Source organism: Cylas formicarius, unplaced genomic scaffold (assembly GCF_029955315.1).
Source record: "Cylas formicarius isolate icCylForm1 unplaced genomic scaffold, icCylForm1.1 PGA_scaffold_7__23_contigs__length_41026272, whole genome shotgun sequence".
NCBI classification, from domain to species: domain Eukaryota; kingdom Metazoa; phylum Arthropoda; class Insecta; order Coleoptera; family Brentidae; genus Cylas; species Cylas formicarius.
Window position 1 is genome coordinate 26,179,029 of NW_026844352.1, and position 27,807 is coordinate 26,206,835.

The 27,807-nt window shown below is 33.5% G+C and overlaps 2 protein-coding genes across 2 annotated transcripts in view; one reads left to right on the forward strand and one right to left on the reverse strand.

Annotated features, from left to right (window-relative positions):
• LOC132705388 (acanthoscurrin-1-like) overlaps positions 1-27,807 on the reverse strand; it is a 126,065-nt gene that overhangs the window by 85,804 nt on the left and 12,454 nt on the right. The window lies entirely within an intron of this gene.
• On the forward strand, positions 23,420-25,459 carry LOC132705328 (uncharacterized). The gene is made up of 3 exons (XM_060675857.1): positions 23,420-23,483; positions 23,566-23,722; positions 23,787-25,459. The coding sequence occupies exons 1-3, from the start codon at positions 23,423-23,425 to the stop codon at positions 24,034-24,036; spliced, it is 468 nt and encodes a 155-aa protein (XP_060531840.1). The 5' UTR covers positions 23,420-23,422; the 3' UTR covers positions 24,037-25,459.

A 27,807-nucleotide genomic window follows, 5' to 3' on the forward strand; every position in this document is an offset into this window, starting at 1 on the left:
TTCAAATGAATCAAAAAATACGGCTTGCGACAACGTAACAGAATTTGCTCTAAATACCATCTAGATTTTACGCAATTCTTCAGATTTTCCTCTACATTCTGAGCCCATACGAATCTGGATGGAAACCGAATTCAATTGGTGTCTTTTTACTTTAAGTTTAATTTCTATACCCGTGCCAGTATATTTCTAATGGGGGCTACCATTTTATATTCTTGGAAGCGACTAATTATGTCAGCACCTGTTTTCCGATAACAAATTGTTCACGGCAGACTTTACATCAAATATTCGAAATACGGACGAACAAGAATTGCGTCCATTTATTTTCGAGAAGCGAAATTTGAAATTCAGAGCTCATGCTTCAATCGCAGTACAAAGCAAAATTCAATTTAGCTGTCGTCACATGCCCATGCGTAATTAGCTTACATAATTCAACGAGTACTGAAAGAGAAGCCGAAATTACCGCAATTGATTCCGATCAGCATTGATTAACGAACCGCGTGAGAATCAATGAAAATTTATTGCGATGTTGTAACCGCGCGAATCTTGTTAATTCCGACGTTTTTGTGTTTATCTAATTTTCATACCCGCGTAATCTAAACTAATTTACTGCTTCTTTTAGTGATTGGATGGTCTGTGCGATGCTCATTAGCTCTTCTTTGCCGACATTCTTATTTTAAAAAGAAAATAACAAATATTCAAAGGATGCGATTATGAGCGCTGCTTGTGCATGTCCTAGCCTTAGAAGTTTTCTTTTTTTTATTGAATTAGTAAAATATTTTTTTGTCCAAGTAACTGCATTGTTCAGAATAATGAAGTAGGTACAATGAACACACCACATGATATTGGAATACGGACGATCTTAGAAATTTGAAAAAAAAAACGAAACCGTCAAGAGAAAGTGCTTGAAATAATTTTCTGAATAGTTATCTTGAATATTAAATCGGTTTCTACAAAAATGTTTAATGGTAGCCATAGGCGAAATGAGTACTGTTTTAAAACTGGAACAAATATTTTTTGTTTCATGTTGTTTATGCTATTTCTGCAAAAATGCTTAAACCACTTTAATAAACTTGGAATAGTTAAAAAGAACCTTTCATAGGCTATCATCATTTTTATATGTGGCGCGATTTTTTATGTAGTTAGATAGTAAAGTCAAAAAAACATCTCGATATTTTTATCCTAACCTAAAAGGAGAATAAAAGAAACTAAAAAAAATTTTGATACTTTTCCAATTCATGGGTTGTTATTATCCCGAATGAACTAAATTCAACGCTAATTTATTTTTTAGCATTAAAAATGTTAATTAATATCAATATTTTTTCTCAAAACAAATGAAATATGGTATTTGTCTTTATTATTTATCTCGTATCTTAGAAAGATTGACATCTTTAATGTTGCAAAAAACGTGAAAGGAACAGGGATTGTCATTTCTAACGGCGTCCCCACAGAAGACAGAAAAATACAAAAGATTTCAAGAAAGCATTTGAAAAACGTCAGACTACAGAATTTTGTTGCTAAAATCACTTAATTATTAGCGCACAGACTCACGCAGCTACTGATCTAGAAAAAATAGAAATCATTGCTGAAAGTGAAGAAAAACATACATCGCAAAACGGGGATGAAAACATTGATGGTGTAGACGATAATGCTGAAAATGTAGCAGAAATTGAAAAATGCGCAACATACATAGACAAAAATGGGGAGGATAGAACAACTGTAGAACAAAAGGAATCAGGGAAGGGAAAGTGGCAGGCATCACCAAGCAAACGAGTTACCAGAAAAGGATACTTAATCAAATGTCATAGGTCAACAAAACTACATGGAAGATAAAGAAAAACTAAAAATTATATTATTCTCTGCGTATTAATTCATATTCAACTGGTCATATTCGCTAATTTGTATTGTTTTGCTTCTTTTTGTAATGAAAAAGGGGGTTAAATGAAACCGAAATAAAGAAGATACTAAAATCATTTTATGAGACCTCAATATAAACATCCTGGATCAAAACCATGTTGACACCCATGATTATTTAAACACTGTGAGTGAGCATGAGTTTTTGCAATCCATTATTTTGGTTTGTTTTCTCTTCTTTCTTACACTTAAGGTATATTATTTTGTTGTTTATCCTAAATTCAAATTTAAATTTAATATTAATTTAGAGCGTCCTGTACTCATTAGAATCTAGTGTTATGTTGAAGTAATCGTGCATTATGCAACAAGTGCGTTAAAAAGTTTACTGAACGTGTTGCATACTATACTTTTTCTACGACCCTTAGTTTTTGGGTACATTTTCGCAAAACAACACACATTCACTGACATGACCGTCACAATTGACAAACGTCAAAATTCAAAGCGTAAGAAATATCTCCAAAAACATGCGATCGCTCCCAAATCTGTGCGGTAAAGTCCCGGAAATGTCCGAAATGGCTCGGATTCGTAGAAAACGAAACTGATGTGGTAAAGTGACGCTTCCCGCACGCTAGATCGGTGGGTAATTAGGTATTTTACAGAGAGGGGTGTAGACAAAAGCTTGTATCTTATGGGCAATGAAGTAAATATACTTAAATTACACTTAGGGTAGCAGATGAGTTCCGCAACTCAAGTCTAATTAAGTGTTATGAGTTCTATGGCAAAGGTTATTATGATTTCTAATTTTGTTGTTTATCCTAAATTCAAATTTAAATTTAATATTAATCTTAACCGTCCTGTACTCATTAGAATCTAGCGTTATGTTGAAGTAAAAGCTTGTATCTTATGGGCAATAAACAATTTATTATTATTAATATTATTATTATTAGTAGATTTGTTCCCAAAATCGAACTTTTTGTGAGCCTTAAGTTCTTTTCACTGGGTTATTGGCAGTGATTTACGACTCGAGATGTTTGAAGACTCTACACACTTTTCTCGCAAGGATAGTTTTAAAATAGTACTCATTTTAACCATATTTACTTTTTTTATGAAATCCTAGTTATAAAATTCATTACCCTTAGGCACTTTGGAGAACATTTCAGAAACTCGAAAATAATTTACCGCATTCCTTAGTAAAATGTCCGTTAATAAGATAGAGGGCGTTAATTGTTAGTTCTGGAAATTGTTGCAGCAGACATGAAGACATTTAATCGGGTTTTGGTATATGGGAAATACAATTACGAAAAGGTGATGAAGTTGAACAAATGAAACGAGGAAGTATTTTTGTACAAAATTTATTTCGTAATGATGAACTTTTAAGAAACTTCTAAATTTAAATGTTTCGATAATTTGTTGTTCATATTTAGTTTTTTATTATTTTTACATGTAATATACAGAGAGCACTAGTGGCACTCTAACTTAAAAAAATACTTATCACGATTCTAATGAACATATATGCCTTATGTATCGCCAATGAGTAATAACTAATAATAATTAAAATTAGCTAAGATATTTTTTATTTAGTAGATAATTCTTTAACCTACATTTAAATGACAAATAAGGTTTTACGCCATCTCAAATTTGAAGATAGGAGCTTTTTGTCCCGTTGCCTTTCTGAGCTACAGGGTGATAAAGAAAACATTTCTGATTCGTAAAATTCATACATATTGACTTCGATATTCTCCTTCGATTCCAAAATTTCATATTTGGATCAATTTTCAATACAACTAAAACCATAACCATAACTTGAATAGTAGTGATCATGTCTTGGACAACTGATTTTTGGCGCAACTAATTTGTTGTCCAAAAAGACATCACCACTATACAAGTTACAAATGAGGAACAAAAACGACATTAATATAACCAATTCTTTTGCAGAATTGGCGATATTTTTATCTATTTGTTGACAGATACATAAATATTTATTTGCTACCGAACGAAATTCTATGTGTTTTTTTTATTTATATACCAGAACATCTTCGGTTGCCATTCATTTCTGTTGCATAGACCACTTTTCTCAGGAATTTCAAAACAAGATTTACAGCATCATTAATTATTTGAGAAAATACAAGACGCGCTACAGAAACCGGGTAATTATTGTAACTAAGAGTATTAACTTGAGTAGCTTCATATCAATTTCTACATGTATCATTAAAAGCGCGAGTAATAAATGTTATATTTCGCAGCAGTCGGGTTTTTCACTTTTTTGCAACTTTAACGACGTCACAGTGTCAATTTGTTTTAAGTCTATTTGCATTTAGATTTACTTTAAATTATAGAAATCCGGGAAAATGATTTAATATGGATGAGAAAATCGCAAAGGCTTTTATTACCATCAGAAAACTATAAAAATACAGGCTATACACTCGCTTTTCGATGTGGTGCCAGTTAATAATTGAGAGCCGGAGTTCCTGTGCAGATATACCAGAGAACGTCTACGTTTCTCAAATGAAAATTTATTGATTCCGATTTGACTTTGTTTCGTGGGTGACATTCTCAACCAATTTTTCAATTAACTTCACGAAAAGATTTATTCGAAGATGTCCTCCGCCTAACAGACTAATTTCCATATCGTGCTGCGTATATATTTCCGAACTAAAATCAATACGTCACCTTTTTATTCAATTTTGGTTCACGCTTTTCAACGCGCCGCAATTATTATTAGTTATGATGGTTCGAGGCTAAGCATAATTTAAGGCATCGGAATAACACTAAATAGGAACCGAAAGATTCATAAACATTTCGAAAAGTTAGATGTTGGTTAATTAAAAATAAAGTGGGTCGTTCATCTTTGGGTAATCCCCAGATGAAGAAAATAATTTGAGACGTTGATGAACTTAACTACGTTACGAAATAGCATAACCATATAAATATTTTTGAAGTTTGGAGCATATTATCGACAGCGTAGAAATGACCGTGTTTACAATGTTTACTTCGGGTGGGTTAGGTGTACAATTTTTCAATTAAATATTGTTTATTTTTGGTCTTTTTGCAAATAAAGATAGCTTTATTTCCATAAGACTCGAGTTACAAGTGTGGGATATTGTCAGCATAACACAAATATTAAATTATGTTAGAATAATAAATTAATTAATAATAATAATACTAAAACTTAATAACGTTGACAGATAACAAATATATAGACCATAACAAACAACGAATATAAGTAAATCCTTAATATTGTAGTAGGCAATTTGTTTTTAAGAACTGAATTTTGTTTGACTAGCCATCTCCTTCAGTTCGAAAAGCAATTTATTGTAAATTTTTACAGTCAAAACAAAAGGACTATTTGATCTAAGAGACAGTCGGTGTTTAGGATTTTATGATTCGCTCTTAAAGTGTACTGAATATCTGACTTTCTTGAGAGCATATAAAAATTAGAGTTACTCATTGATACATTGTATAGGGTGGGTCAAACAAGTTTTTTCTTATGAGAACCCAGCTTATTCGACGACATAGGAAATATTTTCTGTTTCTGAGATTTAAATTTATAAAAAACTCACTGGTTCAAACCGTTGCAATCGTTTTTCTACACAACGTTCCTTTTATCCTACACTGACATTAAATTGAAAAAAATAAAAAAATAAAACCATTGGAATTTGATACCTAACATCGGTCGACTGCTATTATTTTCTTAACAAGTAAAAGTAAACTAAATTGTATGGGCATGCGATAAAAGGCTATTTTAAAGCAATATAAATTTGTATTTAATTCATATGGATTTGAAGGGCGCAGTAGCAGCCGCAATTCCACAACCATAGGAACATATTTCTAAAGCAAATTTTTATTTTGTATAAGAAAACGGAACACTCTGTATATATTTTTTTACATTTTCGTATTTCGCACAACAAGGAAATATTTTTCTATTGTATATTTTTTAAAATAAAAAAGTTACATAGCATTGAGAAATTGCAGTTTTCACAATCAGCCTCTAGGGACAATATTAGTTTGAAGCAGTTAATATGAGCATGAGAAATGTGCGTGCAAAATTTTCTCCCCATAAAAAACCACTATTTCTATGCCAAATCTTAGGCCGATAACTGCAAATTTGAGATACTTAAAGTGTTTCCTAACGAAGCCTGAGACTCTGAAATTTGGCAATTTAATATAATTAGTTATCTTCGTAGGCAACTGTTATACAATGTGCTCAGTACTAAATAAACATTTCCCCATTTTGAGATAGCAAACTCATAATATAAAATTCAAGTTAAAAAAATATTTTTATAAAAATCAGAAAACATCGTCGATTCAGTTGACTAGTAACAAATTAGTTCATGCAGAAAACCAAAGACTCTTGGCAGTTGAATTATTGTGAGATGTAAGTGGCCACCTCGCAAGAGGACAATCACACCATCACAAGTAATAGATGTAAGAGCACTCACTCCAGCGAATATAGGCGCAGATCATAACCTACTACTGTGTAAAATGATCATGGAAAAACCCCACATTTTCAAAAAACCTCCACTAATATCGAAAAGCTGAATCACTGACAGATGACAGCATGAGATGCCTGTATAAGGACCAATTAACAAATAAACTAAAAGGGCAGAATGCGCTGGAGCGATATAGGAACAGAATCGCAGAAGCAGCCAAAGAATCCCGGTTCTGTCATGAAGTTAAAGAACTTTCGCAACAAAAAAAGAAATTCTACCTTATATACAGAAGTAAGAAACAGATTCATCGCCAGCATCAAAGCCATTAAACGAGATTGCTGTACACAATTTAAAAGCGATACGGATCACGACCTATATCGAGCCCATAAGAAAGTCTGGAAGATGCTCAAGAACAGAAAAAGCCAATAAAAGAGTTTGTGCAACCAAAACGAGTCACCAAAGATGTATGGGAAAAATACTTCAGTAATACTTATAACACCGAAGAAGCCATAAGCATCGAAAACTGCGAGACCGATCATCAAATATCACTGAACGAAGAAAAGGTAATGGCAAGTTCCCGGAACAGACCGCATCCCAAACGAACTTGTAAAATAAAAATGCTCTATAACAGAATTTTAGAAGCATCGGAAATACCTATGGAATGGCACAAAAGTATAACTATCCCTATATCCAAGAAAGGACAGAAGACGCACCCGGACAACTACAGGGGCGTAACGCTATTGAACACAAGCATGAAACTCTTAACCAGCATTTTGAAGGAAAGATTTGAAACACAAATAACAAACAGGGAAGAACAATCCACGATCCACGATCGACATTTCTGCTTCATCGATTTAACCAAGGCATTTGAAAGCGTTCGCCTGTCCGACATCATTATTATACTGAAAGAAAAAGAAACGCCAGACACCATCGTAAGACCAGTCCGCAGTCCCAATCTAAAGAACATGACCAAAGTAAAGGCAGGAGCACTTACACGGAAGAGATATCGACACCAGGAGGCATCAGACAATGTCACAGCCTTAGCATTCCTATTCATTATCTTAATAGACAGACTTATAGAGTAAGCATCATCACTAAATATAGGATACCGAATGGGACAAAATAACAGAATCAGCATGGTATGCTACCCCAATGATGCAGCTAGCTTGGTGAAAACGGAAGTCGATCTACAGAGATAACTACACAAATTCTGCCAAGCGAAAAAACGAAAATCATTACCTTTGCTAAAGAGACTGTAAAATGTAAGCTGGTAGTTCAGGACAAAACAATCGAGCAAATCTCACAAGTTAAATATCTGGGTTTGGATCTGTCGAGTTATCACAAGCCAGTGAAGGACCTGCGAAGCCAGATCAACAAAGCGACTGCCATGTCAGGCCGCTTAAGCCAGATAATATGAGCGAAAGGATAGCAAGGTTAGTATCTATAAGACCTGTATCAGGCCAATCATGACATACGGAATAAAAACCATAGAAGAAACCAACAAAACGAAAAGCATGCATCGAGTAGCCGAAATGAAAACGTTCAGGACTATATTGCGAAAAACAAGAAGAGATCGAATTAGGAACACTCACATCAGGGAACACTGTGGGGTGCAAAACAACCTAAGATGGGGGAGACAAAGAAAAAGATATTGGTACGCTCACGTGAAAAGAATGGAAGAAAGAGGACTGCCACGCAGAGAGATGGAAGGACAGCTGGCATTCCACCTCCAAGGAACTGATACAGAGGAACCTACAAAGCTAACAGATCACGAGATCTTAGATATGAATAACAAGAAGAGAAGACAATTTTCACTAATTTTACTTGGTGTCAATAATAGAAAACAGTTTTTTGTCATTGGGATTTCTTTAACAGAACCATCCCATAATTAAAAATAAAAAAAATCATAAATAAAAGAGCGCCATTTGGTAATTAAAAATTAATAAACGGAGCTTGGATATGTTGTACATATTTTTTGCTTAATTTCCAAGATTTGTGAAATATTTAAGCTTGTATTCTTCGACAAAAACCGAATATATTGCTCCCGTCGGTCATTCGATCCCCAAAAACGTTGAACTTCCAAACACATCTAACTTGATAATGTCAAAGTGTGAGAAAAAGTATCGAGTATCGCTTTTAACGGCCTTTACAATTAATTTCGAACCACCCACGACGCTAGGGCCCAAAGTACCTGCTATTGTTTATATATGTACCATAAATATGTAATTTATACTCGCGCACTATAATTTTCTAAAACCATAGTACTGACTAATGGGATTGTAGGAATAATGAAACGAAAGGATGTAATTACTACAGAGACGCACTAGCAAACTGTCTGCATCAATTGTTTTTTTTTATCCAACCAGCCCCCATTCGCCCTTGTTTTGTCCGGCCGTGAAAAGAAAAGCCAAACATGCGGAATTAATTAAGCCATAGTGACATAACTTATTGGCAATAACAAGTAAAGTTCATCCCGCCAATCATAATAATAATACTCGTTATTTACAAACCTAAATATTTTCACTACATATCTTGAACTAATATGGAAAGTCTGCCTTAATTTGGCTTCGTTGGCTATTTATCCTCATTTTGTGAAATAGTATTCTAAGTTATTGAGCGACTGCCATTTATAGTAAAATGCTTAGTCCGTACGTACGTCGGCATTTGGTTAGTTCGATTAGGGATTTCAGCAAATATTCCGTACAAACATGTTTACGTTTGTTTTTCTTAACTGTTTTTCTACTTGCTGAAAATATACTTTTTTTCAAACCTGCCAACCAATTATAACTGATGTAACTTCCATCTAGCCGGCCCTCAATCAAAATTAGTTGTTAATGGGGATATTGTCGGTACGGTCAAAGCAAAATATTATTTCTTATTATTCCAAATTTTTGTTCTGTTCAAAGCGTTGTTTGTTTGATAATTGAATTATTTCTAAAGTGTGCCAGTTTACTGTTTCCAAATTCGTCAATATTCATAACAATTCTTTTCTAGGTAATCCCGAGAAAAGATAAGAAATGCTATACAAAATAATTGGAAAGCGTCTTAGCAAAGTTTGAGTTCGGTCTTGAGAAACGACTTTTACATATTATCTACCGATTATTTTGGAGAAAAAAATAATTGCTACAGAATATGTTTCTGCGACAGTCCTTAAAATAAAAATATGGTTATTTTTGGCAATGACATTCTTGCAATTGTCTGATTGTCAGAGACCATTTATTACATAGTTAAAAGTTCATGGTACTGGTGACAATTCTAAAGAATAGCATTTCTGAATCTAACGTGAATGTTTGTATTGATAGTAACTATTTTATTAAAAATTGGACTAGATTTCTTTTAATTTATGAGAAATTTCAAAATTTACTGTGACACCCTATATATTATAGGGTATAACCTTTCCATAACAGCACACAATATTGAGCCATCGCCCAAAGCCAAATTACGATATTAACGATCATCGATTGAGACCGAATGTCGCAGACAAAGTGATTGAATACACCCATTTCCAGGTAAATTGAATATACGTGTGCAAAATTATGGTTTTAACGTAATATGGAAATAAATTAGCTTTTACGTTTAGGCCGTTACAATTACCATTCTTTTCCGGTGATTAAAAGCGATTTAAGTGCGCTTCGCTAAATCCCACGGGAAAGTGCGAAATAAATTCATCCAACGGATATCAATTTTATCTACTTTATCTTCTTATTTATAGAGTTACTAATCCGCTGGAAAACACTCGAATAAACCGAACGTTAAGGATTGGCTATGAGTTATCGTTGCTTCTTTGTGCTAGAAAATAAATATTTTCAATTCAGCGGAATTTATTTCTAAACTTTGGCCATACTATGCGTACAATGTTTATTAAATTATAAATAATGCCGCACTAATAAAATATAATAGACCCAATAATTTCCACGCAAACAAATGCCACGGTTCATCTTTTTTCATATTTTCAATGCGTGGACTTCCCAAAAAGAAGAAATTCAACATCTTTCAGGATTTGTCGGAAATAGTTCCGTAGATTACCGTAGGTTTCTTTGGTCATCAACTATAATTTTATTATGACAAGGTTGTTTGAAGTTTTTGGTTCATTTTCTAACAAACAACATTGATTTGAGATTGCTCACTTCACGAAATAAAGACGCCACACGGTCACAAAGTTTTGGTTTATGTTGCTATCGGTGTTTAAATGTTTACCTTTCAGTTGTTCAGTTTATAAAATAAAGTAGAACATAAACATTTTATCATATGTGTCTTTTTGTTGCCTCCCATTCCCCGGATAATAAATCGCAACATGGTGAGGGTTTTTAAGAATCTTATCTCTTTGGTTTAGCCAGATTACTTCAACTTGCTGCTGACATCTGAAAAATTATTATTCCAAGAATACGAGATTAACACATATTCGGCATATCCTATATATCGAATAATAGTATGTTTGCCCTGAACATAACAATTTTTTTATTTAGTTTGAATTGAATACGTTTTAGTGTATTTAAAAAGATAGGTATCCTACACAAAAATAACGCTATACTAGGGCTACATGGCAAACTAACCAAAGTACCTTATTAAAAAAATGTTAATTTCCTTTCCAGTACTTTGAAGACGAACATTACTTTTTGTATTCTGACTGTTAATAAGGAAAAGCAAGGCTATGGTGGGATAAAATGGAGACAATCAGAAGTCGTCTTTAATTGAGTAATAATAACTCTATGTAATTGAGTTCTAAACTTAGTTAAGTTTTTTGATCAACGCAAATATAAATAACTCTTTGAATGAACTGTTGATTAATTTTTCAGATGATTTTATAATAAAGTTATGTCATGTACCAAATAGCTTAAAGATACCTCAGTAACTTTAAACTTAATAAGGATGTTGGTAAACCTGTTTTTTATAAGCCAATTTGTTGATTTATTTTATACGGGTACCATTAAGGTTAGATTAAAATAAGAAAATAGAAAAAAATTAGGAAGTTAAGGTTCAACTACCTTTTATTATTGTTATTATTATTATTATTAATATTATTATTTTTAATATTATTATTATCATTATTATTGGTATTATTAGTAATATGGATTATACATACATGTTTCCAAAAATACGCTTGTAATCGGCGGCCCATCTAGATGCAAAATTTTACACTGATTGAAATAAGAACAGAATAGCATACAAGTAAGTACATATTTACAAAATGTATACTAAATATATTTCCTACCGGTCGCGTTGTTCCGCAAGAAACCATTTTTTTATTGTCCTGTGCCCATTCCGGATGTTGTTGAACAAGTAGAAAGGTAAGTAATATAAATATGTTTCCGTTAAGTTCTATTATTAATTATATGTATAGTTTTCAGTCTATGGTTTTGGTTTTTTTCCTGTTGTGTCACAACAAAAAAAAATCTCCTCACTCACTTACTAATCATCAATCCATTTTATGAATATAATCAACCTTGCTATGAGGTTTTTTTTGTGTTAAATGGAGAACATCATAGCAACAGCATCAGCAAAAAAGAATTTGGATTTTAATTGCTGTAAATTATAAATTATTGTGGTGTGGCCATTGAGTTTTCTTTTCAACATATTAAAAAACAATAGCAACCGTCAATTTGTAATTTATATTGCAAAAAGGCATAAGCCAGTACCCCATAAAACTTTGTAAGTACACATAATTTAAGTGTGATTTAATCGTGTAATTACATTATTATAAAACTACATACTTGTGTGGCATACAGGTGTGTAATTTTACAATTTTTTTTTCAGTGCCGGGACAGAGAGTCAGAAATTTTGACAGACGACCTTAAGGATATATCTTCTTCTCTTTAGCTCTCCCTTAAGCAAGACATTGGATGATTACAACACTCAGTGCATGATAGGGATGTAATTATCTGGGCGTCGGGTATATGTTATATTAAAAGTTATTTCGCTAATAATTCAAGCGCACGTCACGATAATTAGCGTCGTGCGCACTTTCATCAGGGATTTCGCTCGAAATTATAAATCACACTTTGACAGTGTTGCGTGTTAATTGGCCATTGTCATGTTCGACAATTTAAATCCTTCGGTATGCAAATTAGATTGAAACACAAATATTTTTTTGTTTTATTCTTCCTTGGCTTGAGAGACAGCTCGTGCGTGCCGGGAAGGCATTAACGGTGGACATGCCCAAGAATTAAGATTATTATTATGCAAGCTAGTAGGTTTGATCGATTTTAAAAAAGTTTCCTGGTACGCGATCGGACGGGGACCATTGCTAAACGAGACAACCTTTCTGGAAACGTAGCAATATAAAGATCGTTTTTATCAGCGCCTTGATAAAAGAGAAATCGCGAATCGCTTTGTTATTTTCGAAAATCGATGAAATAGAATTTTTTGAAAGTATCTGCGCTCGTATAAAAATTTTATATCTCGGTAACGGTAAGTCCTATGGGATCGCCGTTGGTACAGACATGATCACCGTGGAAAAAAAAATTTTTTTGTCTGTTCTCCGTCGGAGCTACAAAATTGAAATGTGCCTCCTTTTTGACCCTCCACGAGGCACATAAGCTTATAAGAAATGGCCCTGATCCGACGCTGGTGCCCATCTTTTTTTCGCGATTTTCAACTGTTTTTTGGACCTTGCTATGAAACACGATAAGCGTCCGAAATTTGAAGCAATCGACTTCATATTTGGCACATATATGCAACTTTGCCCCGGGACGGAACCTATTGAAAATTAAGGCGCTGGGGAGTCGGGAAGTATTCTAAGAAAATAAAAAATCGCGTGTGCAAAAGTCTACAAAAAACATTATTTTTTAAATTTTTTTATTACATAAACGATTTTTAATTTGCTGAATTTAGATGGCTCCAACCATTTTCAATCCTTTATTACTCCAAATGACCTAAGGCAATCAAAATATCAAAAAGCACTGGGGGTCAATACCTAAAGCAGTGAGAAAATTGTCATCTTACAACTTTATTTAATTTATATCCGCGAATTTCTTTAAGATCCAATATGAAATTTGTATAAAATGCAAATTTCCACATGGCCATTTTTGCAGTTATCGTTAGCTACCGAAAATTTAAAAGGCAAAATATTTTAATTAGATTATTAATCATAGGTTGATGGCAGTTTAACAATATCATGCGCAACAAATCGTAATAGTTTAATATAATAAAATTTAATGAATGTCTCGAGAGAAAACTATTCTGAAGCGAAAGACACAATTAACCAAATTGAATTAAATAACGCATAGGAAAAGTGAATAGTGACAGATCGTTTTTGCAGAACGGCGGTTAAGGATAAATTCGCGACCCATTTGTCCGTATAAGGAGTAAACAAGTTATTAAACGGTTCCAGTAGTATAATGTAATATTCATATTATGCGCGGAATTGTGTAATTTTTGTTATTTACTAGTGCCAACAAGTCTTCTTAATGTTTCTATATGATTACGAAGTGCAGGACCGTAATATTGTTAATACAATTTTTGCTACTATCCAGCGAGCAATGGAATGATAGATATTGAGTTAAAGTCCGAAATAACTGAACTAAACCATGATAATTCCGTAATTTTCCGTAAACTGCGTAAATATTTATTAGATATCTCTGTAAAAATAAATTTGAAAATTTAATTCATCCAAACAAATTTGATGTTAGAGTTCTCAACAAAGACAGAAAATATATGTAAAATAAGAAATATATCATTATATTACATTATCATATATACATTACATTATATAATATATTCGGATATATTATCGATTTGTAAGTTTTGGTTTCAACGAAATTGAGAATTCGTTCGGTGTTCCGGTTTGTAATAACTTTATTAGCTAGTGAATATATCAAACCATAATGGGCCAAAAGACCTGCAAATTACACTGTGCATACGCCTCTGCGTCACAATTTCTTTTACGTCTAATTTTCAAGTATTTTCTAAAAGGTGTCCAAAATAATTACCATTTAAAGAGCTGTCGATTGCATGAAAAAATATATTGTTGATTTATAAATTTCAAATAAATAGGAAGCAAAAGCAAAACAAATGAATCAATTTCATATAATTTCTATTTTTTTATCATTTCACTTTTGCCTCAGACGATCGTGCTGTTGGACAGGAACTACAATTTCGAAAATCATAAATATAAAACAATTTTCGCAAATTTTTAATTTCATGTACAAAAATAGTAGACCAAGATAAAGACCTGTTTGAAAAAAAAACTTCCAACAGTTGCGTAAAGCGACATTATAAATACAAAACTCCAAAACTAATGAGATTAAATTATATTTTATTGTATTGTATTTATTGTATAATCCACCAACCGGGTTGATTTGTGTGCTCAACTCTTACATGAGTCTAAGATAACTATCAAGTGAAAATTAGACAGCAAAAGTAAATACCCAATTATACGAAGCGATAAAAACAACACGTTTGAATATATATATATATATATATATATATATATATATATATATATATATATATATATATATATATATATATATATATATATATATATATATATTTGAAAGCGGAAAGTATTTTATTAACAAATAGTACTTTTTCTGGACTTTGAATTTTACTGCATCATATGTTTCAGAATGTTTAGCATTATGCTTGCGTAAGAACCTTATGTTGATGCGTTGTGTTTCCACCGAAGTTTCAATATTGTCAAAGTTTTTTTTAACATTACGACGAAAGCGAAAGCTTGGGCCTGTCCTGACGCAACCTTGTCTTTCGATGGCAACGTTCCGATTCACTTCAATCATATATTACGATTTTTCCGTTTTCTCCCGGTGATTGATTAATTTGTGTTACAGTATTGTATCTCATTTATTTATTTAATGGGCTTTTTAAGTATTTTGTATTTACAAGACACGCTGCTAATTGCGCATTGCGCAATGCTCCAGTATTCCAAATAACTACGGAACATTAATTTCGCTATTAAATTTATATTATTTTTAAATTATTCGTCGAACATGCTAGAACTAAGCCGACGTTGTGTAATAAAAATACTTACGCAATAAAAAGCGCACGTTCAAATTGGCGAACAATAAATATGCGCAATACTATTTCATTCCTTACCTTTGACCAAAGATAATTAGTATTATTTAATGCTTTTACATTTTAAATTAAGGATATAATAGTACAAAAACCAAACTAACATATATTTACTGTTTTTATTTTATTTTATATGCTAATTTGAATTTAACGCATAAGTAATTATTTTGTACATGGTATTTTCCAATGTATTGTCTACTTGAATAAGTTTAAATTAATTGTAATTATAATTGATATTAGAAGAGATTTATGTTCCTTAAACCCGAATAAATCATTTGAGTTTCAATGGTGCACTAATTTTCATCACGTAACAATGGAGAAAAATTTGCTGCTGTCAACGTGATATTACTGTTAATAAATTCTGTGTATTTGAGTTCTTCGTTTTATACAAAAAAACAGTCTTCGACGCCATTGTAAAAAGAACCAACCAAACTAAAACCAAAATTAACCAATTATAAAAATTTCATTTATAAAGGTTATGATGTCGAAAATTTGTTGGTAACCATCTTATAATAAGAGAGATTGGTTGCATTACTAAATAATCTGCATAGGCACTAAAATCAGGTGACAACAGTGCTATACAAATTCGATTTTTTGTATCGACGAAGTTGCGTCGATAAACATAGTTTGTTTTGATTCCTTTTAACAAATCCACTCTGTAGTTGCAGTTTATCGCACCATCTATCGAGTTCATAAAAACCATTTCCGCAATAGTCTTTATACTTTAACCCGATTCAAATATTTTACAGCCGCTTTGCCGTGAGTTATTTTAGCATTCGAGTTAATTGCCGTTAATGCGTTCAAAATGACGTCTATATCTCGGAGTTAAACCAAAACTCGATAAAATATCGGCGGCAAATAGAGAAACAAAACCGATTTAATCATAATAAAAATTCCCACCAGTTTAAGATCACGCAGTTTTTCGATCGGCGGCTTGATCGACAATTTTTATTGCCGTTATTGATGATGCAGTTCCCTACTTTGCCGGCCATTTAAGCCGGGTAAAAAAACCTTAAACTACACTAAAAGTTGATCGGGAAAATCGATAAGCGATATCTTTATCCCGAAACGCGTGCCTTTTGGGCTTAATTGATACAATTAAAGCGAACTGGATATCAAAAATCTTCACGGAAATCTGGTAGGTATTTAGGTCCTTTAAGAACGTCATCTTACATATATAAATTTTTTGATTAATAATATAAATCTTCGTCCCGATTATGCGTATCAGGTATGCGGGATTTTGTAATTTTTCGACTTATATGAACTCCAGATAATTTTTGTGCGAAAGCCCGTTCGGATAAATTGGCAATTTAATCACAACCATAAAATTCACCGGGTAAATCCAGCACCAGAAAAATAAAAAATAGCATTTATATACTGTCAATCCAATAAAACTGTTGTGAAGAGCATATTTATTTTTAGTGAGAATTCATAATTCCCCTAAAAACAATTTAAATAAAAATCAAACTAATAAAAAAATACGAGAAGTGGGGACAACAACTTAAAAACTACCGGCAACGGAAATGGATTTTTGGTGTATTGGTATTGGTATTGGTACTAAAGGGGGGCGCCTTCGCGGGCGTCCAAGCACTTAGGCCACCAGATGGGCCCCCAGGCCGGTCTAGAGGGCATCCAGAATGCCGCCCCTCCTATAGAAGGTCAGCAACTCCTTTAGCCCAATACCGTGCACTGAGTCCGGATCGATCAGGGCCCTTCCGATCTTGCCCATGTCAAGGCAGGGCACTCGGTGAGCAGATGATACGGGGTCTCCTCCCCTTCCATGCACCACCTACACTCCGGGTCGTCTCCAATTAATAACAAGCCAAGATGCCTCCTGAACCTGTAATGTCCTGTGTAGGCCCCTGTTTGTGCTCTACACTCCCTTCTGGTCAGTGTAAGCAGCTCCCTGGTCCGAGGAAGGGCGGGCCCATCCATCATAAGCCTAGCCTGCCTCATTCCCTGAGCAACTCTCCAGCCCCCCGCGGCCCGGTCTCTCGCCCAGGCTTCGGGAGCTCCCCGCCTCACACACGGGCGATCCCCAAGAGGAGCCCTTTCTGGCTAAGGCGTCCGCTGCTTCATTGCCCCGGATACCGGTGTGACCCGGGACCTAGACCAACGTGACCTTTCTCTCCTCAGTACCCCTTTACACTCCTTTATCAACAAGGAGCGCGTACGCACTGACTTCAGCGCCATGAGTGCAGCCCTACTATTCGAGCATAAGAAGACTCTCCTGCTTTCATGGTTGAGCCACTTCTCTGGCCGCCTTGAATAAAGCGAAAATTTCCGCCTTAAACACAGTGCAGTACTGACCCAGAGGGACCGACAAGCTCGATCCCGTTGTCTCGCAGTACGCTCCAGCTCCGGCCAGATCTCCCATTCTGGACCCGTCCGTGTACCAGACAAGTCCATCCCAGGAGCCGACTCTGCCCTCTCTCCAATCTTGCCTTGATGGAAAGAGAAACGTCAATTTGTCAAAGAAGGTCATCTCGGGGATCATGACGTCACTCGGCATTGGTGTTAGCAATCGAACATTATATTATTACGTAGGTAAAGTCTGTTCATAGATACAAGAAAGTGAATCAGTGATACGAATTAGAGAAAGACCCGGGCAAGCTGTAAGAATGAAATATGGCCGAACAGGTCCTTACTTTGCTTAGAATTTAATTATTTGGGGTTTTGTTGGGAATGATACTAAACAATATTTATTTATTTATGTTTGTATTTATGTTTAAATCTAAAATAAAATTACAAATTATTTTCATTACCAACTTAAATTACTTAAAATTATTCACATACTATATCAGTATCACTCGCATATTCTAATTTGGCCAACTTTGTAGAGGGAGCTTAAAAACTACGGTTTCTTAAAGTTTGAGGACATTGGAGTTAACACGGACAAAAATATTGTTACGACGAATGGCAGATTTCAGTTGGTGCCAAACATGTTCAATGGGATTAAATATAGATTGGTAAGGTGGAAGCCTTAAAACTGTTTGCCCTACATTTTTTGCACAATTATCACAGACGTATTCCTTTTGCAGGTTCAAGATTTGTAGAACCTCAATTAATTGTTTTTTGGTATAATCTTCGTGAAAATAAATGTCGTTATTATACTGTGATAACTTGCATTGTCCATTGCAATGACGCTATTAGGAGAAATGTTTGGAACTATTTTTTTTTAAACCAACTTTCAAATAAATTAGCGGTGGTGTCTTCATGGTAATCCAGAGAAGAGTCTTTAATATTTTTCGCAGACGGAGAAAGTCCGTTTGGAATCCAACCATCTTTAGAGCCAGCATACAAAATAGTTATTGTTTTTCCCCTTTTTAATGGCGCGTTTGTTTTACACTTATCAGTTGAGTCATCCCAAACCCTTTTCCGGGGTATCATAAGTGTCATCCAAGTAAATAATTGGGCTTTGTTGTTCTCTGTAAATCCTAATTTTTTCTAGGTATTCCAGTCGCCATTTCCGAATCCTAAAAGATTTCATTAAAACTTGCTTTTGTCAATTTTTTAAAATCTAAAACCCATGTGTATGGTAGTTCTGCCACTATCAACACCGGTTTCATCTTTTTCAAGCCTCCTAATTTATATATCTAATGTAGGCACGCTTTATTCCTCGTATAACTGGTAACTTTTACGCCGTATTATATCTTGATCACTTTCATCTACACTCGAGAAAATGTCAGCATCGCTTCTTTTTTTCCTCGCTGAAATGGGATTATTCACAATTTTCCATACAATTGATGTTGGAATTTTCGTCAATGTGGCTAATCCCATTCAAAAGCAAGTGGTCACTGTCTGGTATATCTATGAACAGACCATACTTCTTCTAGTTCCTTATCATCTGTTGTCCTTGGCGATTATATTGGCCCATCAAACTTTGTCTACTGCCGCCATGAACAGTTCGACAGATGTTTTTCCTGTCCACTGCCTAAGGTTGTGTAACCATGACATTCTGCGCCTACCAGGATCTTTTTTGCTTCCTGTTTTCTCTGTGTTATAAATTGGAGTATTCGATGTTTTTCATTTCTCATAATCTGCAAGTTTTCTCTCCTTGATCGTCTTTAAGTTGATGAAGCCACTCTAAAAGCTAAAAAACAAAATATTGATCTTGTAGAATTATTGAACACAAGTATATTGGAAGTCGTTTGTGAAATAGAAAATTCACAGCTTGGTAGCTTGACCAACGTCATTGACGAAGATAGCGATAGCGATCACAAAACGTATTCTTAGTTATTTATCGTATTCTATCCCAAAATTAACAATTTGAAATAAAACTAAGTAAAACTAAGAAAGAACTTCTAGCACCTCTGAATAAACAAACGAGTTAACTCATAGGGAGAAATTTTAATTCCCGTAACAGACCTCATTGGTTATTCCGACCATTAATTATCAGTTTCTGCCTCTAATATATCGCACTAACTATACCGACATTATCTTTTTTTAATGCTTTATTAACTCTAACATGGCGTATTAAGTGAAGAGCGTGCCCCAAGGATGGATGATCTAACCCGTTTTTGATTTCATTTAAAAATGTAGAACGACCGGATGCGAGTGGCATTCCACTTTACACTCTAAAATTTTAATTAACGTTTTTAAATTGCCGCTTCATTGATTTTAATATGTGTTTTTAAGACAATAGTCAAATGTGGACTTGGATATAAAAATTGCTTTCTAATTAACAGTGTTCCTCAAGTCAAAACAAGACCGCGGTTCTGCCGTGATAAAGCTGCGTCCGCACGCATTTAATGCCACGTCACTCATTCATTTAAACGGGCTCATTTTTTACCATGGCACATTAGACGTTATGGAAAAACCATCTGCAAAGAAGATAAATGTGTTTGTAGATATTCCGCGTATCTACCGTGCCTTCAGTTTGTAACTCGTTCGCTAATAATACCCGTATTAATTCGCACAGAATATTTAACTGCAGAATCAAGTATTACACGTTTACTATAAAGCTGTTTAAAAAAAGGTACACGATTAAAAAATATATTTTCCCCTTAAAACGATTATACTGCTCAATATAATCAGCAGATAGCTGGGACCACAGTACTAATATGTGGACAGTCAATAAATATATCTGCTATAGACCCTGGAAACCTGTATTTCAAATAGAAACTACAATAAAAAATATATTTGCTTGTTTAAGAACCAAATAAACTGTGAAATCCTCCTAACTTACGTGGTATGTAGAGCCTCAATATCTTCAATAGTTGAAGGATATCGAATGGTCATAATAATTTCCTGTCTTTTATACAACGAATCATTGAACTTCTTGCAACAAAGCTATTAGTACCAATAATTTCCTGAAATAATCAAAAAGTAAAGTAATCATAAATACTTAAATTTAACTTATGTTCTATGTTGGGTATGAGTATATTGTTTAGTTGCAAAACCACGCCTTATCAGTTTGTACAACATACCTTTGCGGCTATTGTTAAGGCCGTGTTGGAACAGTCATAAACCATATTAACTATTTCAAAAATTTGACAAATTTGTAAAAAGAATAAAAGGGTCTCGTTGTGGCAGAATATTTCTCATCATTTCTGCTGCTTCTGCAGCATCTTCCATATCTTCTTGAATCATATTACTCAATATTACATTATTAAAATATTCTACATCCATAATTTATTTTAATATAATTAAACGAAATCACACATAAAACAAACTTTGACTTTGAATTCCGGAGAGCGTTCACTTCACCATCACATTTTCAAGAATCCAAAGTACCGTTTTAAAGTCAACGACTCCCTTTTTCCAGGCACGTTCTCGAATCAAAATTCAAAAATAATCGCCCAGCAGTCTTTGGTTATTTTTCTCTATTACAATCTCAGTTGAGTGGATGCCTTGGCCAACTACTTGTTTAGGATCATTGCTGGCTGTTTCTTTAAGTTGATTTGCCCTATGAGTTTCCAGTGACAACTCCGGACTCCAGCTCCACCCCTGAAAGATGCCGCTTGTCTCAATCATTCAATGACTTGATTCCAAGGTTGACTTTTATAATAGGCATGTCTTCGGAAGCTCAACTTCCCTTTGTCGTTCATAAGAAAGTTTTAATTAAAAATTACTATATCCTGTAAGTTTAACTTTCATGAAGAGGCAACATAAAGCACTTCTAAGACTTTGATTTTAGTGAATTTAAATTAATTTCTAAATAACAAATCCAAAATTTTATAGAAAACATTTTATAGTCAGTGCTCATCGCTCAAAACTCAATCCATCATTTGACCCAAATTGTTGCATCAGCCTTTTTGGTATGCTATAGCTAATAAGTTAAGTACTTGTTTTTTCATTCTTGTTGACATACTACACATCATTTTGAACTACACTTCGAAATCGCCTGGTAATAATAGCGACTCGGAATCAAAATATATAATAAAATATTTAGTCACTGTAATGTATTTAATTTTCTAATTTTAATTTATGTAATTCTAATTTTATACGGAATCAAACAACCCATAGAAACAACACAAGCACTCAATTTGTAAGCAATTTAATGAACATGTATGAAAAATATTTCAATTGCAAAGATATTTTCATTACCAGGAAGTTTGCAGAAAATTTACAGAATTTCACGATTCCGTCTTCTAATGATGCCGCGAAGTTTTTTCTATTAGCGCCATTCGCAACTTAAATCATTATATCATTAAGCCATGACAAGTGACACCAAGAGTTGGCAAGTAATTGCTCTCGGACGACAACGGAGGTCAAGGGTGAATAGGAAGGCGACGTCTACATCGAATTTATGATTTGTTACTAACGTTTCTCTCACGATGTTTAATAAAAATCATTGCAAATTGAATTCCTGCTGGTGTTATTAAGATATTTTCTTTGACTTGTTATCCAAAATATCAAAAATCAAACAAAAAAAAAATTAAACTTAATTTTATCAACACATATTAATTTTTCCTAAAATGAGAGAGAACAATAAATTCAAAACTTATGTTAGAGTCATAGATATTGCTAAACCTATATTTTTATAATAACAGTTTTGCTTGTTTTTCATGTTTAACTTAAGTTATAATTATCATGTATAATCGTTATCTCAATAATATCAATAATATTTTTTGGTGATATTCTATATTTAAAATATTTATAGAAATGTTGCTTCTACTTTACGTTACTATTAGAGGACAAATTCAGCTAAAAATGACAATTCCTATACGGTCTGTGTATTTAAATTACCTACAATTCGTTCCGCGTCGCTGAAATCGTAAATTCAAATTATTTAATATTTCTGCCTTATAAAACCAATTATGGTTGTTTTTTCATACGGATTTATCATATTTTAATGTTGCTATATTTTATTTACTCGTTATTAATAGGCTTCGCTACTGCGTATTACTTTTTTCCCTTGTTAAGGAAACAAGTTGGTCGGCACATAAATTTACGTGGGTATCAAAAAAATTACCACATCCTTTCCGCTGAGTTATTTGTCTCCTCTTAAAAGTAAACAAAGCATTTTTAATACAACACAACATGCCATGTATTTAGAAAATTGTCTAAGATAACCCAATTGTACACCGATCTAACGGGAAGTGTCATTTTACCACGTCAATTTCGTTTCATGTAAGAGACTTGGCATATTTCGTAACTCGTAACTCAAATGTCGTTTTATTTAAAACTAAATAGAACTAACGTGAACAAAACTGAGTTTGCAGCAGTGTTTGATAAAACATATTGTACATAAAATGTTTCGGAATGCACGTTATAAAAATAAACCTTAATAATATCTAGCGCATTATATACCTAAGATAAAACAAACGTTTAAAAATATGGAAACTGCAAATCATTAATTTATCGCGCTTTCATAATAATTAACAAATGTCCAGGTCAACGCTAACCAATTCCAAGAGTATTTATTTAGTTAACTTGTATCTTATTCAAAAGGTGTTCAAAGTTAAATATAGTTCAGGTTATTTGTCAAAAAATGCTTGTCTTACACGCGTTATTGTTTTAATTATTAGAACATCACGATTGTAAAGCACCTAAATGAAAATAATTATAACCTTTGGTAACCAAAATAAATGTTCGTTCGAAATAATCAAGAAGAATAATTGGTGGCGGTATAAAAAAATGCAATTAAGTAAATAGAACTTATTTAAAAAATGGCTCGTCTAGGCGCACTATTCGCATGCTTTGGTTGTCTCTGCTCTTTGCTTCTAGAAGGTAAGATTTTTCTAATTTAAATCGAATCGACCTCTATTTTGAATTTGGTTTCGTTTCTTTCTTCTATCGTATATTTAAACAGTTCAGTCATTTGGGGACTATTATATCCAACATAAAGAATCGAAACTTTACGTGGATGAGCATGCACAACTTGTAGAATCCAAAGACCAAGCAGCTCTTTACAGATCGATATACGCCCCCAGATCATTGTATGCGAATATCAAAGAGATTAAATCTCGGTAAGTTAAATAAAAACGACCAACCGGGTTGCTGTGCATCGTAAACTCGTGTTTCGTTTTTCAGAAAAATTTTAGAAATCGACGGTGGCTGTTGGGGTCGCAATATCACTATGGCGAAAGCATTCCAAGGAAAGCACCAGAGATTTCATTTGGAGTCTAACAAACCCATGAAGTCGCTTTGTCACAATCGCCGTCTGTTTGTCGTTCCAGATAAGAACATGAAAAACCTTATTGTGGAAGAAATGCTCCCGGAACAGCGAAGCCGATTTTTGTTCGATAAAATATCAATTGGTCATTTTAACTTTAATCCATAAATACCCTCGCAATACAATAGGTTTTTTAGAAGTATCCTAACTTGTGGACGATTTTTTCTTTGAGCGGGAAATTATTATAATTGATGGCAATTTTACGAAAGAGTTTAAAAATGTTAACGCAACTTCAGTAGCTGATAAGCCTGAGAAAAAATATGAAGGATCCTTGATGGAATAAGGATATCACAAGTGAATATTAATAAAAAATCTAGTAACACTTCCTTAAATATAAATATCCTTGCTAGTTTTACAGTGGAATGAACGATTCGTGCTGAATAATACCATTAAAAAATTGTTTTTAGCAAGGGTTTAGTATCAGTAATGGGTATACCCTCAGAGTGTTCTAAACGAGCGAAGTCAAGTCACTTTAGTATTTATTTAAAAAAATGATTCCTTAGACATCTTATAAGCAATCAGACACTTTGTAAGCACAGTACACTTTCTGTTTGTGTTTTTTACCATAGGATTTAGGAACTTTGAAGAAGAATCGTGGAAGCCAGTGTGCATTAATATATATTAAAACCTCTTGGAATTTCAAGTAATATGAGAATTGTTGCTCGGGACAGTTACAACTTCTTCCTATAGAATCTATTGGGTCTAATTTACTTTGCAAAAATCTTAGATTAAAATGCTTATCAAAGGTTTAAAAACTTAATAGCTGTTGGATAGATTTTGAAAATACCAAAAAAATTATAACAGATTTTGAAAATACCATAGAAAGTATACAGTTACATATTTCTGACTAAGTTAGCTATGGTATGAGCTACAATATTTTACAGAAAACATTGGGAAAAAATATGAGTTATTGCTCAATCATTTTTATTTTATCTATCCATCTGCTTAATAGTGGCGTTAGTGTATTATAGCGTATTATTTGTAGCGACAAATATTAAAATGAAAATGTTAGTTCAAATATCGGGCCGAAAATTAAAATCGATAGTCCGACATTTGATTCCTATGTAACATCCCAAATCGACTATTGTTCTTTAACGTCGCCAGCATAAAATTTGCATACTTAACATAAATATATATAATGCGCCCGCCCACGTGAGGGAATGTTAATCAAATAAACTTTCTACTTCCGGCCGTTTTGCAAATAAATTACTAGTGTTGCGCAGCCACAAGATTTTTCTCTTAATAACCTTTGTAATTAAAATTTTGACCTAGAAATTACTATATCTGGTTGGTGAATGAACATGCGAGGCTAGCCGTTTTCTAAAATATCATTGTGATTATGAAACACGAGCTTAGTATACTTACGCCCACGAACGCGTCGCATTCATTCATAAAATTTTCTGCTACAGGGTGTGTAAATGTCGATGCTAACGTTAACAAACTTGTTGCATGAACTCCATTATGCAGTTTTTACCGACATTTAGTTATTCTTCTTTTATATTGAAGAATAATTTATAGCCACAAAAACGGGCTTCGCAGTCAATTATAATAATTATATACTTGTTGATTCCTTTATGTATTTGACAAACATAATAAATTATTGCAAATTAAATTTCAATTGAAATAAGATTATCATAATTTTTATTTAAATATAACAAAAAATGGAGCGGAATCATTATTTTGGAATTCAATATATTTATTTCCACAGATTTTAAATAATTTCTTTGAAATTAGGTTAACTAAATATGGTTTATTCGGTAAATCATTATAGTCGTTTCATTTGTTTAGTCAGAATTAACAGTTTAAAAGCTAACAATATATAACCATAAAAAATTTATCATTAACTTTAGACGCGACTGATTTTTCAGATGTGATACGTGACTCTTCAGGAAAGCTTTGCGTAATGATAAACATTTGAAATTTGGCTGCATTCCCAGACTATATAATGTAAATCAAATGAGAGTGTTATGAGAGTTAGTGTCCGTGCTCTTAACTTCGAAAACTGACCGAAACTAAGAATAACATAAGGTACATAAGACGCAAGGCAAATATAAATATTATGACCCAATCGCTTCACTGTAGCGGTAAACAGGATAGGAAACTTTATTCCTACCTTCCATAAAACAAAAGAACAATATCATAATAATGAACAATCTTATAAAATTTCTGGGAATTCATATAGACTCCATCTTAAGCTGGGATTATCACTTTCCTTGTCATCATTCACAACTGGGCAGTTTGTGTTGACTTATCGGAAGACGACAATTAAACTATCTTACGATGGTCAGGTCCAATCCCTTATGAAATATGGAATTTCCTTTTGGGGGTCTTCCAAAAAGGCACCAGATATTTTCAAAATACAGAGACGCGTCTTGGGGCTTCGTCCGAGAACAAATATCTATATGTTCATTACTCTCTGGCACAATTCTACTCTCTTTCAATGGAAATTAAGGTGTTGCTTAGGTACATTAGACCACTGAAGAATGTTGACACTTGACACCCAAAATTGATTCTTTCTATTTTAAATTTTGTTTTAATTGTGCGGTGTATCTTTTTAATACAGATTATTATTATTTTTATTATAATTAAACTACACTGCTTCTAAGGCTTTTAGGGAACTTGTAGCGTCTGAGAGATGAGATGAGATGTCCACAGAAGTGTTAAGTATACGACGACTAGTTCTGCGGCAAGTCGAGTTTATTTTTCATACATTTTAAATTTTACTGTTATTTTATTATAATAGCATTTTATTAAATTATAAGTTTCTTATTGATCCAATGATAAAACTATATAATTTGTTCAAGTAAAACTCTAAACTCAATTGAACTAAACTTAAAATTATTTTTAAATGTAATACATCACTTTTCAGGAAAGCTTTACGTAATGTTAAACATTTCAAATATAGCTGAATACCCAAACTAAATAATTTTTGTAAGTTTTAAGATGAGTAAACTATAAGAAAAATGCAAATCTAATGAGAGATATAAAAAAATTACACCCGTTTGTGTTCGTACTCTTAACTTTGAAAAACTAACCGAAACTAAGAATAATAATCAAGGGGCAATAGTTATAAAGCAGGTAAGATACAAGGTAAATATAAATATTATGGTGCAATCGCTTCACTCTAGCAGTAGTCAGGATAGGAAACTTTATTAGTAATTTCCGCAAAGCAAAACAATATGATAATAATGACCAATCTTATAAAATTGCTGGGAATTTATATAGACCCCATCCTAAGTTAGGATTATCATTTTTCTTGTCATTATTATTTGTGTCGGAAGGCTGAGGGAGATTGTCTGACTGCGATGGTCAGGTTCAATCCATTATGAGATATAGAATTTCCTTTTGAGGGTCTTCCAAAAAGGCAAAAGATGTTTTCAAATTACAAAACCGAATATTGAGACGTGTCTTGGGGCTTCGCCCTGATCACTCTCAGACATAACCCCTATCATTACCCTATCTTAAAATCCGGCGATAACTCGCAAGTGAACAATTATAGGCCCCTCAGTATCCTGAGTTGCATATTTAAAGTGTTCGAAAGTTTAGTTTGCGACTATTTATCTGCTGGCCTTAAAGGTTGCTTCATCGACCAACAATTTGGGTTTCTCTCCCATCGCTCCACTGAGCTAAACTTGCCCACGTTCACAGATTTTCTGCTGGAATCATTGAAGGGGGGGTCTCACGTTCATGCCATTGACACAGACTTTTCAAAGGCTTTTGACCGATGAAATCATCATTGAAATCCAGGGAAAACTTTTGGAATGGTTAACATCGTACCTTACTGAAAGAGTGCAGATAGTGCGCGTCTAGAGCTTCAAATCCACCGATATTAGCGTGCCTTCTACTGTTCCACAAGGATCGCACCTGGGACCCCTGCTC